The 18,745-nt window shown below is 52.5% G+C and overlaps 1 protein-coding gene across 1 annotated transcript in view; it reads right to left on the bottom strand.

Moving 5' to 3' along the window:
* Positions 1-370: 370 nt before the first annotated feature.
* Positions 371-18,745, bottom strand: part of LOC147110145 (B-cell receptor CD22-like) — a 113,789-nt gene continuing 95,414 nt past the window's right edge. Inside the window, exons 8-10 of the mRNA XM_086004078.1 lie at positions 9,109-9,396; positions 4,716-4,982; positions 371-1,375 (exon numbers count right to left, since the gene is read on the bottom strand). Coding sequence (XP_085860204.1) covers positions 1,071-1,375; positions 4,716-4,982; positions 9,109-9,396 — 860 coding nt within the window. The 3' untranslated portion in view covers positions 371-1,070. The remainder of the gene's footprint in view (positions 1,376-4,715; positions 4,983-9,108; positions 9,397-18,745) is intronic.

The raw sequence follows: 18,745 nt of genomic DNA, 5'->3' as shown, positions 1-18,745 counted from the left end.
GCCAACGCGGCCGACTTTCTGGTCGCGTCGCTGCCCGGCTTACCCACCACCGAGGTAGAAAGAAGATAGCTGACAGCCGCTGATGGAGGCTTCGAGTTCAGGATGTCTTCTGCACTCTGGTTTCTCGATGTCTGCCGCGCGACGTGTCTTCCAGCAGGGTGATGAGGGTGGAAGCCTCTCTTCGACGCCCGTTCTGTGGACGAAGCCGCCGTGGATATAAACTGCCGCAGGGTAAGAATCGGACTCGTCGCCACTGTTAAGTCTGTGCGTTTTAGTTGTAATTACTAACACAGACTACAAGATTAAAGTTCAACAGGTCTTTACTGATTGGAGGTCAGGACTATACTAAATACAATATTACTACACAGTGCTTATATACCGGTGGTCACCACCGGTATTACGTATACAGCAGCCAGAGAAAGTAGTACATCTCTTAAGGTGGAACAGGTTACATACACCACAGCGGGTTTGGGAGGAGCTGCCGAAGAAGCCTTGGCGAGTTGCTGCAGTGCATGTTGTAGATGGTCCACACTGCAGCCACGGTGCGCCGGTGGTGGAGGGAGTGAATGTTTAAGGTGGTGTATGGGGTGCCAATCAAGCGGGCTGCTTTGTCCTGGATGGTGTCGAGCTTCTTGAGTGTTGTTGGAGCTGCACTCATCCAGGCAAGTGGAGAGTATTCCATCACACTCCTTACTTGTGCCTTGTAGATGGTGGAAAGGCTTTGGGGAGTCAGGAGGTGAGACACTTGCCGCAGAATACCCAGCCTCTGACCTGCTCTTGTTGCCACAGTATTTATGTGGCTGGTCCAGTAAAGTTTCTGGTCAATGGTAACCCCCAGGATGTTGATGGTGGGGGATTCGGCGATGGAAATACCATTGAGTGTCAAGGGGCAGTGGTTAGACTCTCGCTTGCTGGAGATAGTCATTGCCAGGCACGAATGTTTCTGGGCTCTTGTTTACCCACCCTCCCGGTTGTAGAGACTGAGGCACACACTCGCCTCAATACGAAGGCAGCATTAAAGAGACCCTGTCCCCTCAATGGTCCCAGTCCTTACCGCTACAAACAGAGCTTCACCCTACAAAATACTTACACTGGCCCTTCACAGAGAGGGTCTCGGATGGGCTGCTTCTCCCCATGGTGTTGGAAGCAATGCAGGAGTAATTCCCGTAGTCTGTGTAAGAGATTGTTTGAAACCGCAGCTTCTGATCCCACTTGTAGCTGATCTGATGTCCACTCTTGTACCAGGTGTAATCGCTGACTGCTGGGTTACTGTTGAGGGCATCGCAGCTTAAAGTGACAGAGTCCCCCTCTTTCATGCTGTGGCCCATTGTTATCCCATTTACTGTCACTGAGATGCTGGTGTTTCTCGGATGATCTGCAAATGCACAAAGGAGTTAAATAGAAAGTACAACCCAGGAAACAGGCCATTCGGCCCCACTGCTCCGTGCCGGTGTTTATGCCCCACACCAGCCTCCTCCCACCCCTCTTCGTCTCACCCCATCAACACCAGCCTCCTCCCACCCCTCTTCATCTCCCCCATCAACACCAGCCTCCTCCCACACCTCTTCATCTCACCCCATCAACACCAGCCTCCTCCCACCCCTCTTCATCTCACCCCATCAACACCAGCCTCCTCCCACACCTCTTCATCTCACCCCATCAACACCAGCCTCCTCCCACCCCTCTTCATCTCACACCTTCAAAACCAGCCTCCTCCCACACCTCTTCATCTCACCCCATCAACAGCAGCCTCCTCCCACCCCTCTTCATCTCACCCCGTCAACAGCAGCCTCCTCCCACCCCTCTTCATCTCACCCCATCAACACCAGCCTCCTCCCACCCCTCTTCATCTCACCCCATCAACACCAGCCTCCTCCCACCCCTCATCTCCCCATCAACACCAGCCTCCTCCCACCCCTCTTCATCTCACACCGTCAACACCAGCCTCCTCCCACCCCTCTTCATCTCACCCCATCAACACCAGCCTCCTCCCACCCCTCTCCATCTCACCCCATCAACACCAGCCTCCTCCCACCCCTCTTCATCTCACCCCATCAGTACCAGCCTCCTCCCACCCCTCTTCATCTTCCCCATTAACATCAGCCTCCTCCCACCCCTCTTCATCTCACCCTATCAACACCAGCCTCCTCCCACCCCTCTTCATCTCACCCCGTCAACACCAGCCTCCTCCCACCCTTCTTCATCTCACCCCATCAACACCAGCCTCCTCCCACCCCTCATCATCTCACCCCATCAACACCAGCCTCCTCCCACCCCTCTTCATCTCACCCCATCAACACCAGCCTCCTCCCACCCCTCTTCATCTCACCCCATCAACACCAGCCTCCTCCCACCCCTCTTCATCTCACCGCATCAACACCAGCCTCCTCCAACCCCTCTTCATCTCACCCCATCAACACCAGCCTCCTCCCACCCCTCTTCATCTCACCCCATCAACACCAGCCTCCTCCCACCCCTCTTCATCTCACCCCATCAACACCAGCCTCCTCCCACCCCTCTTCATCTCACCCCATCACCATATCCTTCTATTCCTTTCTCCCTCATGTGTTTATCCAGCTTCCCCTTAAACGTATCTTTCCTCATTGCCTCAACCACTCCCTGTGGTAACGAGTTCCCCATTCTCACAACTCTCTGGGTAAAGAAGTTTCTCCTGAATTCCCTATTGGATTTATCAGTGACTATCTTATATTAATGGCCCCTAGTTCTGGTCTCCCCACAAGTAGAAACATCTTCTCTACGTGTACCCTATCGAACCCCTTCATAATTTTAAAGACCTCTATCAGGTCACCCCTAAGCCTTCTCTTTTCTAAGGCAGCTGAAGGCACGGCCGCCAATGGTGGAGCGAAGAAATCGGGGGATGCGCAAGAGGCCGGAATTGGAGGAGCGCAGAGATCTCGGAGGGTTGTAGGGGCTGGAGGGGGTTACAGAGATAGGGAGGGTTGTAGGGGCTGGAGCAGGTTACAGAGATAGGGAGGGTTGTAGTGGCTGGAGGAGATTACAGAGATAGGGAGGGTTGTAGGGGCTGGAGCAGGTTACAGAGATAGGGAGGGTTGTAGTGGCTGGAGGAGGTTACAGAGATAGAGAGGGTTGTCGGGCCTGGAGGAGGTTACAGAGATAGGGAGGTTTGTAGGGGCTGGAGGAGCTTACAGAGATAGGGCGGGGTTTAGGGGCTGGAGGAGGTTACAGAGATAGGGAGGGCTGTAGGGGCCGGAGGAGGTTACAGAGATAGGGAGGGATGTAGGTGCTGGAGGAGGTTACAGAGATAGGGAGGGTTGTAGGGGTCTGGATGGTGTTACAGAGATAGGGAGGGTTGTAGGGGCTGGAGCAGGTTACAGAGATAGGGAGGGTTGTAGTGGCTGGAGGAGATTACAGAGATAGGGAGGGTTGTAGGGGCCGGAGGAGGTTACAGAGATAGGGAGGGATGTAGGTGCTGGAGGAGGTTACAGAGATAGGGAGGGTTGTAGGGGTCTGGATGGTGTTACAGAGATAGGGAGGGTTGTAGGGGCTGGAGCAGGTTACAGAGATAGGGAGGGTTGTAGTGGCTGGAGGAGATTACAGAGATAGGGAGGGTTGTAGGTGCTGGAGGAGGTTACAGAGGTAGAGAGGGTTGTCGGGCCTGGAGGAGGTTACAGAGATAGGGAGGTTTGTAGGGGCTGGAGGAGCTTACAGAGATAGGGAGGGCTGTAGGGGCTGGAGGAAGTTGCAGGGATAGTGAGGGTTGTAGGGGGCTGGAGGAGGTTACAGAGATAGGGAGGGTTTTAGGGCCTGGAGGAAGTGACAGAGATAGGGAGGGTTGTAGGGGCTGGAGGAGGTTACAGAGATAGTGAGGGTTGTAGGGGGCTGGAGGAGGTTACAGCGATAGGGAGGGTTGTAGGGGCTGGAGGAGGTTACAGAGATAGGGAGGGATGTAGGTGCTGGAGGAGGTTACAGAGATAGGGAGGGTTGTAGGGCCTGGAGGAGGTGACAGAGATAGGGAGGGTTGTAGGGGGCTGGAGGAGGTTACAGAGAAAGGGATGGTTGTAGGGGCTGGAGGAAGTTACAGAGATAGGGAGGGTTGCAGGGGGCTGGAGGAGATTACAAAGATAGGAAGGGTTGTCGGGGCTGGAGGAGGTTACAGAGGTAGGGAGGGTTGTAGGGTGCTGGGGGATTTTACAGACATAGGGTGGGCTGTAGGGGCTGGAGGAGGTTACAGAGATAGGGAGGGTTGTAGGGCCTGGAGGACGTTACAGAGATAGGGAGGTTGGGTAGAGTGTATATCACAATCTATATGTTCGGTAGAGTGTATATCACACTGTACAGTTTGGGCAGAGTGTATATCACACCGTACAGGTTGGGTAGAGAGTATATCACACTCTAGGTTGGGTAGAGGGAATATCACAATCTATAGGTTGGGTAGAGGGTATATCACACTGCATAGGTTGGGTAGATGGTATATCACACTGTATAGGTTGGGTAGATGGTATATCACACTGTACAGGTTTGGATAGAGGGTATATCACACTGTACAGGTTGGGTAGAGGGTATATCACACTGTACAGGTTGGGTAGAGGGTATATCACACTGTACAATTTGGGTAGAGGGTATATCACACTCTATAGGTTGGGTAGAGGGTATATCACACTGTACAGGTTGGGTAGGGGGTATCTCACATTGTATATGTTTGGTAGACTATCTATAACAGTGTCAATACTTACATTGCACATTCATGGTTATGGGTTGGGACTCCTGTTCACCAATGCTATTCTCTGCCGTGCAGTAAATCTGACACGAAGCATCCTCCCTTGAAACAGGGAATCGATATTGAGAAGAAAGCACCAACAGGGGTATTGAAGTGTCTTTGCAGAATTTCTTCCAGGAGAAGGACTGAGCCGCCGGATTGGATTCGGATCGACAGTTTAATGTAAAATATTCACCAACTGTAGCAGAACCCCAAAATTCAATTCGCACGTTGGTGGGAGGAACTGCAATGAAATATTTTCTTCTGTTAATATTTTCTCAAACATCTTACAGGGAAAGGCCAGAATTACCTAACTTTTCAGCTTGACGAGCGGCTGGGTATAAGGCAAAGGAACTTGAGATATTATCCACCCAGCATCAAACACTCCCAGGGCCGATACAGCACGGGTTAGATACAGAGTAAAGCTCCCTCTACACTGTCCCATCAAACACTCCCAGGGCAGGTACAGCACGGGTTAGATACAGAGTAAAGCTCCCTCTACACTGTCCCATCAAACACTCCCAGGGCAGGTACAGCACAGGTTAGATACACAGTAAAGCTCCCTCTACACTGTCCCATCAAACACTCCCAGGGCCGATACAGCACGGGTTAGATACAGAGTAAAGCTCCATCTACACTGTCCCATCAAACACTCCCAGGGCCGATACAGCACGGGTTAGATACAGAGTAAAGCTCCATCTACACTGTCCCATCAAACACTCCCAGGGCAAGTACAGCACGGGGTTAGATACAGAGTAAAGCTCCCTCTACACTGTCCCATCAAACACTCCCAGAGCAGGTACAGCACGGGTTAGATACAGAGTAAAGCTCCCTCTACACTGTCCCATCAAACACTCCCAAGGCAGGTACAGCACGGGTTAGATACAGAGTAAAGCTCCCTCTACACTGTCCCATCAAACACTCCCAGGGCAGGTACAGCACGGGTTAGATACAGAGTAAAGCTCCCTCTACACTGTCCCATCAGACACTCCCAGAGCAGGTACAGCACGGGGTTAGATACAGAGTAAAGCTCCCTCTACACTGTCCCATCAAACACTCCCAGGACAGGTACAGCACGGGTTAGATACAGAGTAAAGCTCCCTCTACACTGTCCCATCAAACACTCCCAGGGCAGGTACAGCACGGGGTTAGATACAGAGTAAAGCTCCCTCTACACTGTCCCATCAAACACTCCCAGGGCAGGTACAGCACGGGGTTAGATACAGAGTAAAGCTCCCTCTACACTGTCCCATCAAACACTCCCAGGGCAGTTACAGCACGGGTTAGATACAGAGTAAAGCTCCCTCTACACTGTCCCATCAAACACTCCCAGGGCAGGTACAGCACAGGGTTAGATACAGAGTAAAGCTCCCTCTACACTGTCCCATCAAACACTCCCAGAGCAGGTACAGCACGGGTTAGGTACAGAGTAAAGCTCCCTCTATACTGTCCCATCAAACACTCCTCGGGCAGGTACAGCACGGGTTAGATACAGAGCAAAGCTCCCTCTACACTGTCCCATCAAACACTCCCACGGCAGGTATAGCATGGGGTTAGGTACAGAGTAAAGCTCCCTCTACACTGTCCCATCTAACACTCCCAGGGCAGGTATAGCACGGGTTAGATACAGAGTAAATCTCCCTCTACACTGTCCCATCAAACACTTCCAGCACAGGTATAGCACGGGTTAGATACAGAGTAAAGCTCCCTCTGCACTGCCACATCAAACATTCCTTGGGCAGGTACAGCACGGGTTAGAGACAGAGTAACGCTCCCTCTACACTGTCCCATCAAACACTCCCAGGGTAGGTGCAGCACGGGTTAGATACAGAGCAAAGCTCCCTCTGCACTGTCCCATCAAACACTCCTGCGGCAGGTATAGCACGGGGTTAGGTACAGAGCAAAGCTCCCTCTACACTGTCCCATCAAACACTCCTAGGGCAGGTACAGCACGGGTTGGATGCAGAGTAAATCTTCCTCTACACTGTCCCGTCAAACACTCCCAGGGCAGGTACAGCACCGGTTAGATACAGAGTAAAGCTTCCTCTACACTGTCCCATCAAACACTCCCAGTGCAGGTACAGCACGGGGTTAGATACAGAGTAAAGCTCCCTCTACACTGTCCCATGAAACACTCCCAGGGCAGGTACAGCACGGGTTAGATACAGAGTAAAGCTCCCTCTACACTATCCCATCAAACACTCCCAGGGCAGGTACAGCACAGGGTTAGATACAGAGTAAAGCTCCCTCCGCACTGTCCCATCAAACAATCCCAGGGCAGGTACAGCACGGGTTAGATACAGAGTAAAGCTCCCTATACACTGTCCCATCAAACACTCCCAGGGCAGGTACAGCACCGGGTTAGATACAGAGTAAAGCTCCATCTACACTGTCCCATCAAACACTCCCAGGGCAGGTACAGCACAGGGTTAGATACAGAGTAAAGCTCCCTCTACACTGTCCCATCAAACTCTCCCAGGGCAGGTACAGCACGGGTTAGATACAGAGTAAAGCTCCCTCTACACTGTCCCATCAAACACTCCCAGGGCAGGTATAGCACGGGTTAGATACAGAGTAAAGCTCCCTCTACACTGTCCCATCAAACACTCCCACGGCCGGTATAGCACGGGTTAGATACAGAGTAAAGCTCCCTCTACACTGTCCCATCAAACACTCCCACGGCCGGTATAGCACGGGTTTAGGTACAGAGTAAAGCTCCCTCTACACTGTCCCATCAAACACTCCTAGGGCAGGTACAGCACGGGTTAGATACAGAGTAAAGCTCCCTCGACACTGTCCCATCAAACACTCCCAGGGTAGGTGCAGCACGGGTGAGATACAGAGCACAGCTCCCTCTACAATGTCCCATCAAACACTCCCAGGGCAGGTACAGCTCGGATTAGATACAGAGTAAAGCTCCCTCTACACTGTCCCATCAAACACTCCCAGGGCAGGAGCAGCACGGGGTTAGATACAGAGTAAAGCTCCCTCTACACTGTCCCCATCAAACACTCCCGGGGCAGGTACAGCACGGGTTAGATACAGAGTAAAGCTCCCTCTACAATGTCCCATCAAACACTCCCAGCGCGGGATAGATACAGAGTAAAGCTCCCTCTACACTGTCCCATCAAACACTCCTCGGGCAGGTACAGCACGGGTTAGATACAGAGTAACGCTCCCTCTACACTGACCCCATCAAACACTCCCAGGGCAGGTACAGCACGGGTTAGATACAGAGTAAAGCCCCCTGTACACTGGCCCTTCAAACACTCCCATGCCAGGTACAGCATGGGGTTAGATACAGAGTAAAGCTGCCTCTACACTTTCCCATCAAACACTCCCAGGGCAGGTGCAGCATGTCTAAGATACAGAGTAAAGCTACCGCAGTACTGCCCCTCCGACAGTGTGACACTCCTTCAGTACCGCCCATCCGACAGTGCGGTGTTCCCTCAGTACTTCCCCTCCGACAGTGCGGCACTCCCTCAGTACTGCCCCTCCGATAGTGCAGCGCTCCCTCAGCAGTGCCCCCCCGACAGTGCGGCGCTCCCTCAGTACTGCCCCTCCGACAGTGCGGCACTCCCTCAGTACTGACCCTCCGACAGTGCGGCGCTCCCTCAGTACTGCCGCTCCGACAGTGCAGCACTCCCTCAGCACTGCCCCTCCGACAGTGCGGCACTCCCTGAGTACTGCCCCTCCGACAGTGTGGCTCTCCCTGAGTGCTGGCTCTCCGGCAGTGTGGCGCTCCCTCAGCACTGCCCCTCCGACAGTGCAGCCCTCCCTCAGTACTGCCCCTCCGACAGTGCAGCGCTCCCTCAGTACTGCCCCTCCGATAGTGCAGCGCTCCCTCAGCAGTGCCCCCCCGACAGTGCGGCGCTCCCTCAGTACTGCCCCTCCGACAGTGCGGCACTCCCTCAGTACTGACCCTCCGACAGTGCGGCGCTCCCTCAGTACTGCCGCTCCGACAGTGCAGCACTCCCTCAGCACTGCCCCTCCGACAGTGCGGCACTCCCTGAGTACTGCCCCTCCGACAGTGTGGCTCTCCCTGAGTGCTGGCTCTCCGGCAGTGCGGCGCTCCCTCAGCACTGCCCCTCCGACAGTGCGGCCCTCCCTCAGTACTGCCCCTCCGACAGTGCAGCGCTCCCTCAGTACTGCCCCTCTGACAGTGCGGCGCTCCCTCGGTACTGTCCCTCGGACATTGCGGCACTCCCTGTGCACTATCTCCAGGAAGCGTTGGCCTAGGATTACGGGACTTGCACCTTTGGGAGTGTTGGGACTGGAACCCAAGAACCTCTAGAAGTTGTTTAACAGATCAGAGAGATACAAATGAATGGTTACTCCAGATTCAGGATGGGATGCTGAGGACTACTCACACAGAACGTTGATTCTGATGCCCTCTGACCTCCTTGTTCCAACATCATTCGTGGCCTGACAGTAGTATTGACCTCTGTCTTGTTTATTGATATCAGTGAAGAGGAGTATCTGATCGGTAGTTCTACTCGCAGAGTAAGACATCTTGTACCAGGAGTAGGCTGTTACTGGTGGATCACTGCTGTCACTCACACAGGTTACATTCAGCTCGTCGTGTTCTTTAACTTCAGTTAGGGAGTTCATCTTTTGACCATTTAAGCTGTAAGAAAGCTGTAAGTCCCTGGGTCGATCTGAAAGAAAGTTTGGTCCATTTATTCTTGGGAAGAGAATTAATTATCTTCATGTATATTTTACACAGAATCTACAGCCCAGAAACAGGTCATTTGGCCCCAGCACTCTGTGCCGATGTTTATGCTCCACACCAGCCTCCTCTCACCCCTCTTCATCTCACCCCATCAACACCAGCCTCCTCCCACCCCTCTTCATCTCACACCATCAACACCAGCCTCCTCCCACCCCTCTTCATCTCACCCCATCAACACCAGCCTCCTCCCACCCCTCTTCATCACACCCCATCAACACCAGCCTCCTCCCACCCCTCTTCATCTCACCCCATCCACACCAACCTCATCCCTCCCCTCTTCATCTCACCCCATCAACACCTGCCTCCTCCCACCATCTTCATCTCACCCCATCAACACCAGACTACTCCAACCCCTCTTCATCTCTCCCCATCAACACCAGCCTCCTCCCACCCTCTTCATCTCACCCCATCAACACCAGCCTCCTCCCACCCCTCTTCATCTCACCCCATCAACACCAGCCTCCTCCTACCCTTCTTCATCTCACCCCATCAACACCAGCCTCCTCCTACCCCTCTTCATCTCGCCCCATCAACACCAGCCTCCTCCCACCCCTCTTCATCTCACCCCATCAACACCAACCTCCTCCCACCTCTCTTCATCTCACCCCGTCAACACCAGCCCCCTCCCACCCTTCTTCATCTCACCCCATCAACACCAGCCTCCTCCCACCCCTCCTCATCTCACCCCATCAACACCTGCCTCCTCCCACCCATCTTCATCTCACCCCATCACCATATCCTTCTACTCCTTTCTCCCTCGTGTGTTTATCCAGCTTCCCCTTAAATGTATCTCTGCTCTTCACCTCAACCACTCCCTGTGGTAGCGAGTTCCCCATTCTCACCACTCTCTGGGTAAAGAAGTTTCTCCTGAATTCCCTATTGGATTTATTAGTAACTATCTTATATTGATGGTCTTCCCCACAAGTGGAAGCATCTTCTCTACGTCTACCCTATCGAACCCCTTCATAATCTTAAAGCCCTCGATCAGGTCACCCCTCAGCCTTCTCCTTTCTAGAGAAAAGAGCTCCAGCTTATTCAGTCTTTCCTGATAGGTATAACCTCTCAGTTCTGGTATCATTATTCCACCTTTTCCAGTGCCTCCATATAAATTTTATAATATGGAGATTAGAACTGTGCACGTCACATCAAGTGTGGTCTAACCAAGGTATACGGAAACTGGAACTGTGCACAATGCTCCTAGTGTGGTTTAACCCAGGTATATGGAGACCAGAACTGTGCACAGTGCTCCAAGTGCGGTCTAACCAAGGTATATGGAGACCAGAACTGTGTACAGTGCTCCAAGTGTCGTCTAACCAAGGTATACGGAGACCAGAACTGTGTACAGTGCTCCAAGTGCGGTCTGACCAAGGTATATGGAGACCAGAACTGTGCACAGTGCACCAAGTGTGGTCTAACCAAGGTATATGGAGACCAGAACTGTGCACAGTGCTCCAAGTGTGGTCTAACCAAGGTATATGGAGACCAGAACTGTGCACAGTGCTGCAAGTGTGGTCTAATCAAGGTATATGGAGACCAGAACTGTGCACAGTGCTCCAAGTGTGGTCTAACCAAGGTATATATGAGACCAGAACTGTGCACAGTGCTCCAAGTGCGGTCTAACCAAGGTATACAGAGACCAGAACTGTGCACAGTGCTCCAAGTGCGGTCTAACCAAGGTATATGGAGACAAGAACTGTGCACAATGCTCCACGTGTGGTCTAACCAAGGTATATGGAGACCGGAACCATGCACAGTGCTCCAAGTGTCGTCTAACCAAGGCATATGGACACCAGAACTGAACACAGTGCTCCAAGTGCGGTCTAACCAAGGTATATGGAGACCAGAACTGTGCACAGTGCTCCAAGTGTGGTCTAACCAATGTATATGGAGACCAGAACTGTGCACAGTGCTCCCAGTGTGGTCTAACTAAGGTATATGGAGACCAGAACTGTGCACAGTGCTCCAAGTGTGGTCTAACCAAGGTATATGGAGACCAGAACTGTGCACAGTGCTCCAAGTGTGGTCTAACCAATGTATATGGAGACCAGAACTGTGCACATTGCTCCCAGTGTGGTCTAACTAAGGTATATGGAGACCAGAACTGTGCACAGTGCTCCAAGTGTGATCTAACCAAGGTATATGGAGACCAGAACTGTGCACAGTGCTCCAAGTGTGGTCTAACCAAGGTATATGGAGACCAGAACTGTGCACAGTGCTCCAAGTGTGGTCTAACCAATGTTAACATAAATTCTCTTTTTCTAAACCCGGTTTTACACAACACCTTCCAGAGCGGATCAAGAACCGCTTGCATTTCTCCAGCTCCTCTCACCATCTCAGGACGTCCCAAAGCGACTCACGGTGAATTAATGGTGGGAAATATGGAGATGGCAAAAACACTGAATGAATATTTTGTATCAGTCTTTACAGTAGAAGACACTAAGAATATCCCAACACTGGACAAACAGGGGGCTATAGCGGGGGAGGAGCTAAACACGATCAAAATCACTAAGGAAGTGGTACTCGGTAAAATAATGGGACTCGAGGTGGATAAATCACCTGGACCTGATGGCTTACATTCTAGGGTCTGGAGGGAAGTGACGGTAGGTATTGTGGATGCATTGGTAAGTTTTCCAAAACTCCCTGGACTCAGCAAAGGTTCCGGCAGACTGGAAAACTGCTAATGTAACACACTTATTTAAAAAGGGCAGTAGACAGAAGGCTGGAAACTATAGACCGGTTAGCCTAACATCTGTGGTAGGTAAAATATTGGAGTCCATTATTAAGGAGACAGTAACAGGACATTTGGATAATCATAATTTAATAGGACAAAGTCAGCATGGTTTTATGAAGGGGAAGTCATGTTTGACAAATTTGCTGGAGTTCTTTGAGGAAGTAACATATAGGGTGGATAAAGGGGAACCAGTGGACTTCCAAAAGGCATTTGACAAGGTGCCACACAAAAGATTATTGCTTAAGATAAAAAATCACGGGATTTGGGGTAATATTCTGGCATGGATAGAGGATTGGCTATCTAACAGAAGGCAGAGAGTTGGGATAAATGATTCATTCTCAGACTGGCAATCAGTAACTAGTGGTGTTCCGCAGGGGTCAGTGCTGGGTCCCCAACTCTTTACAATCTATATTAACGATTTGGAGGAGGGGACCGAGTGTAACATATTAAAGTTTGCAGATGATACTAAGATGGGAGGGAAAGTAGTGAGTGAGGAGGACATAAAAAACCTGCAAGGGGACATAGACAAGCTAAGTAAGTGGGCAGAGATTTGGCAGATGGAATACAATACTGCAAAGTGTGAGGTTCTGCACTTTGGCAGGAAAAATCGTAGAGCAAGTTATTATCTTAATGGCAAGAAACTGGAAAATACTGAAGTACAAAGGGAACTGGGGGTCCTGGTGCACGAAACTCAAAAGGTTAGTATGCAGGTGCAGCAAGTGATTAAGAAGGCCAATGCAATGTTGGCTTTCATTGCTAGGGGGATAGAATATAAAAATAGGGAGGTATTACTTCAGTTGTACAAGGTATTGGTGAGACCGCACCTGGAATACTGCATACAGTTTTGGTGTCCATACTTAAGAAAGGACATACTTGCTCTCGAGTCAGTACAAAGAAGGTTCACTCGGTTAATCCCGGGGATGAGGGGATGGACATATGAGGAGAGGTTGAGTAGATTGGGACTCTACTCATTGGAGTTCAGAAGAATGAGAGGCGATCTTATTGAAACATATAAGATTGTGAAGGGGTTGGATCGGGTGGATGCGGGGAGGATGTTCCCGATGATGGGTGAAACTAGAACTAGGGGGCATAGTCTTAGAATAAGGGGCTGCTCTTTCAAAACTGAGATGAGGAGGAACTACTTCATTCAGAGGGTGGTAGGTCCATGGAATATGCTGCCCCAAAAAGCTGTAGAAGCTACATCATTACATAAATTTAAAACAGAAATACACAGTTTCCTAGAAGTAAAGGGAATTAAGGGTTACGGGGAGCGGGCAGGAATTTGGACATGAGTCTAGGTTCGGATCGGTCATGGCCCTGTGGGTAGCGGAGCGGGCCCAGGGGCCGTGTAGCCTGATCCTGCTCCTATTTCGTGTGTCTAATTCTGTTAGATTCAGGAGATGGTTCTGTGATAGTAGATTGGCGGTTAGGATCAGATCAGCCATGATCTTATTGAATGGCGGAGCAGGCTCGAGGGGCCGATTGGCCTACTCCTGCTCCTATTTCTTATGCTCTTATGTAAGTCCTTTTTTTGAAGTGTGGTCACTGTTGTAATGTAGGAAACGCGGCAGCCAATTTGTGCACAGCAAGCTCCCACAAACAGCAATGTGAGAATGACCTCCTGCTCTTCTTTGAAATAGTTCCCGTGGGATGTTTTATGTCCAAATGAATGCACTTCTGACAGTGCGCCGCTCCCTCAGTACTATCCCTCCTACAGTGCAGCGCTCCCTTAGTACTGCCCCTCCGACAGTGCGCCGCTCCCTCAGTACTATCCCTCCTACAGTGCAGCGCTCCCTTAGTACTGCCCCTCCGACAGTGCGCCGCTCCATCAGTACTATCCCTCCTACAGTGCAGCGCTCCCTTAGTACTGCTCCTCCGACAGTGCGCCGCTCCCTCAGTACAGTCCCCCCGACAGTGCGGCGCTCCCTTAGTACTGCCCCTCCGACAGTGCGGCGCTCCCTCAGTACTGCCCCTCCGACAGTGCAGCGCTCCCTTAGTACTGCCCCTCCGACAGTGCGGCGCTCCCTCAGTACTGCCCCTCCGACAGTGCGGCACTCCCTCAGTACTGCCCCTCCGACAGTGCGGCGCTCCCTCAGTGCTGCCCCTCCGACAGTGCGGCGCTCCCTCAGTACTGCCCCTCTGACACTGCGGCGCTCCGTCAGCACTGCCCCTCCGACAGTGCGGCGCTCCCTCAGTACAGCCCCTCCGACAGTGCGGCGCTCCGTCAGTACTGCCCCTCCGACAGTGCGGCGCTCCCTCAGTACTGCCCCTCCGACAGTGTGGCGCTCCCTCTGTACTGCCCCTCCGACAGTGCGGCGCTCCCTCAGTACTGTCCCCCCGACAGTGCGGTGCTTCCTCAGTACTGCCCCTCCAGCAGTGTGGCGCTCCCTCAGTACTGCCCCTCTGACAGTGCAGCGCTCCCTCAGTACTATCCCTCCTACAGTGCAGCGCTCCCTCAGTACTGCTCCTCCGACAGTGCAGCGCTCCCTCAGTACTATCCCTCCTACAGTGCAGCGCTCCCTTAGTACTGCCCCTCCGACAGTGCGCCGCTCCCTCAGTACTGCCCCTCCGACAGTGCGGCGCTCCCTCAGTACTGCCCCTCCGACAGTGCGCCGCTCCCTCAGTACTGCCCCTCCGACAGTGAGGCACTCCCTCAGTACTGCCCCTCCGACAGTGCGGCGCTCCCTCAGTACTGCCCCTACGACAGTGCGGCGCTCCCTCAGTACTGCCCCTCCGACACTGCGGCGCTCCGTCAGTACTGCCCCTCCGACAGTGCGGCGCTCCCTCAGTACAGCCCCTCCGACAGTGCGGCGCTCCGTCAGTACTGCCCCTCCGACAGTGCGGCGCTCCCTCAGTACTGCCCCTCCGACAGTGCAGCGCTCCCTCAGTACTATCCCTCCTACAGTGCAGCGCTCCCTCAGTAGTGCCCCTCCGACAGTGCAGCGCTCCCTCAGTACTATCCCTCCTACAGTGCAGCGCTCCCTTAGTACTGCCCCTCCGACAGTGCGCCGCTCCCTCAGTACTGCCCCTCCGACAGTGCGGCGCTCCCTCAGTACTGCCCCTCCGACAGTGCGCCGCTCCCTCAGTACTATCCCTCCTACAGTACAGCGCTCCCTTAGTACTGCCCCTCCGACAGTGCGCCGCTCCCTCAGTACTATCCCTCCTACAGTGCAGTGCTCCCTCAGTACTGCCCCTCCGACAGTGCGCCGCTCCCTCAGTACTGTCCCTCCGACAGTGCAGCGCTCCCTCAGTGCTGCCCCTCCGACAGTGCAGCGCTCCCTCAGTACTGTCCCTCCAACAGTGCAGAGCTCCCTCAGTACTGCCCCTCCGACAGTGCGGCGCTCCCTCAGTACTGCCCCTCCGACAGTGCAGTGCTTCCTCAGTACTGTCCCCCCGACAGTGCGGCGCTCCCTCAGTACTGTCCCTCCGACAGTGCAGCACTCCCTCAGTACTGCCCCTCCGACAGTGCGGCGCTCCCTCAGTACTGTACCCCCGACAGTGCGGCGCTCCCTCAGTATTGCCCCTCCGACAGTGTGGTGCTCCCTCAGTACTGTCCCTCCGACAGTGCGGTGCTCCCTCAGTACTATCCCTCCGACAGTGCGGCGCTCCCTCAGTACTGTCCCTCCGACAGTGCAGCACTCCCTCAGTACTGCCCCTCCGACTGTGTGGCGCTCCCTCAGTATTGCCCCTCCGACAGAGCGGTGCTCCCTCAGTACTGTCCCTCCAACAGTGCGGTGCTCCCTCAGTACTATCTCTCCGACAGTGCAGCACCCCCTCAGTACTGCCCCTCCGACAGTGCGGCGCTCCCTCAGTACTGCCCCTCCGACAGTGCGGCGCTCCCTCAGTACTGCCCTCCGACAGTGCGGCGCTCCCTCAGTACTGGCGCCAGGAAGTGTGATCCTGAATATTGTGCTCCAGTCTCTGGAGTGGGGGCTCGAACCCACGACCTTGTGACTCAGATGCGAGGACGTGCTGCCCAATGGGCAATGTTGGATATTTAGGGGAACTTGCCTGTTTTTAAGGGAACTGATGATTTCTTCATACAGTATATTAATTCTTGGGATGTGGGCGTCGCTGGCAAGGCCAGCATTAATTGCCGATCCCTAGTTGCCCTTGAGAAGGTGGTGGTGAGCCGCATTCTTGAACCGCTGCAGTCCGTGTCGTGAAAGTACTCCCACAGTGCTGTTAGGGAGGGAGTTCCAGGATTTTGACCCAGCGACGATGAAGGAACGGCGATATATTTCCAAGTTAGGATGGTGTGTGACTTGGAAGTGGTGGCGTTCCCATGCGCCTGCTGCCCTTGTCCAAAGTACCATGGCAGACGGACAGCTGGTCTCGCCTTGCCGAGAATGCCGGTAACAGAGGATCACCACGTGTTGGCCATCCTTTCACTGTCACCTCGTAGACTCTGGACAGTGTCGGGTCGTTCCTGGTTTCTCTTTCAATACTTGCATTGGTGACTGGTAAACACTCGATGATGGTCGAATGAAATAACTCAACAGGGTCAACTTTCGTCGTTTCTTCTTCTTCAGGTAGTGGCAGGCGCGACAGCCCATCAGCATTGCCATGCTGCTTCGTACCTTTGAATTCTATTTGATATTGATGTGCCCCTAGGAAAAGGGACCATCTCTGGAGACGCTGTGCTGTCATCACTGAAACACCCTTCTTAGGGTTAAAAATGGATACCAACGGCTGATGGTCTGTCAGAAGTGTGAATTTTTGGCCCTGCAGGTAATGATTAAACTTCTTCACTCCCCATACAAAGCTGAGAGCCTCCCTATCGATCTGCGCATAGCTGCGCTCAGCGGAGGTCAATGATCTGGATGCAAACGCGACTGGCCTTTCCGTGCCATTTGGCAACTTGTGTGAGAGTACTGCCCCAATACCATATGGAGAAGCATCACAAGCCAACCGAATAGGCAGTGTCGGGTTGAAGTGAGCCAACACTTCCTCTGAGGTGATCAATTCTTTGCTTTTGCGAAATGCCTTCTTACAGTTTTCGCTCCATTCCCATGGTACCCCCTTCTGTAAAAGAGCGTTTAGCGGGTGCAGTACCGTGGATAGATTTGGTAGAAATTTATGGTAATAGTTAATCAATCCTAGAAATGACCTCAACTGAGAGACATTATCCGGAGTGGGAGCCTTTACAACTGCCTCTATCTTGTCAGGAGACTTATGAAGCCCCTCCCGGTCAATGACATGACCACAGTACGAGATCCGCTTCTGGAAGAACTCACATTTCTGCCGATTAACTCTAAGTCCATACTCTTTCAGTCTGTTGAGCACCAGTTCCAAGTTTGCGAGGTGTTCTTCATCACCATCACCTGTAATCAGAATATCGTCCAGGTAACATTGTGTGCCTGGAATTCCCTGTAATACCTGCTCCATGGCCCTCTGCCAAATTGCTGGAGCCGATGCCACTCCAAAAACCAGCCTATTGTACCGGTACAAACCTTGATGCGTGTTGATCGTGAGGTATTGGCGTGACTCTTCTTCAACCTCCATCTGCAAGTATGCCTGCGCCAGGTCTATCTTGGTGAAGTGTTTCCCGCCAGACAACGAAGCAAAAATATCCTCAATCCGCGGAAGCGGATACTGCACCGTGTGAAGCACCGGATTAACGGTGATTTTGGAATCTCCACAGATGTGAACCTTCCCTGGTTCTCCTGGCTTGTTGCTCGCAGGACGTTTCATAACGGGAACAATGGGCGTAGCCCACTCATTCCAATCTACCTTAGACAGTACACCTGAACGTTCTAGTGCTTCCAGTTCCGCTTCTACAGTAGGTCGTATTGCATAGGGTACCGGTCTGGCTTTAAAAAATTTTGGGTGTGCATGTTCATCAATCTTGATGTTTGCCGTAATTCCTCTCAGTGTTCCCAGTCCCTGCTGGAACACCTCTTTAGCATCATCCAATATTTTGGACAATCGTTTAGGTTTGACATCTGTTTCCCCGGAATCTACCGTTAGTGCCTTCAAGGAGTGCCAGTCCATATTCATTTTCCTAATCCACTCCCGTCCCAGTAGTGGTGGACCTCCTTCAGGTAGCACATATAAGTCCATTACTTGGCTTTCTTCGCCCTTGTGGACCACTTTTACCTCTATCTTTCCGATGGGGTACACTCTTTGCCCCGTGTATGTTTTCAATATAATCTCCGTATCCCGTAGGGGAATATGTTGGAATAACCTTTTGTAATCTTTCTTATTCATGACCGTCAATGCCGATCCAGTGTCCAATTCCATCTTTACTTGGACTCCTGCTATCTGAAGGGTGACCCAAATTGTCTGGAGATCTGCATCCTTACCAACGTTGTGTACTCTTAAGCTACCCAGTTCATTACTGCTAGCGTCTGAATCTGACTTCTGTTCGGTCGAACTGTTCTTTGTCATCTTGTGTACCTTTATGTATTTTCCTTGCGGTGACTTTTTGTTGCTGGTCTTCTTTCCTGACCGGCATACTTTAGCTATGTGGCCAAGCCTGCCACATGTTCTGCATTCTTGGTTTTTAAACCAACACTGGTTCTGATCGTGCGTTGTCTTTCCA

This window comes from Somniosus microcephalus, chromosome 12 (assembly GCF_052327205.1).
Source record: "Somniosus microcephalus isolate GS21.2 chromosome 12, FLI_Smic_1.0, whole genome shotgun sequence".
Taxonomy (NCBI): domain Eukaryota; kingdom Metazoa; phylum Chordata; class Chondrichthyes; order Squaliformes; family Somniosidae; genus Somniosus; species Somniosus microcephalus.
Note: the sequence above shows the minus strand (reverse complement) of the source record. Positions and strands in the feature narration are given on the sequence as shown.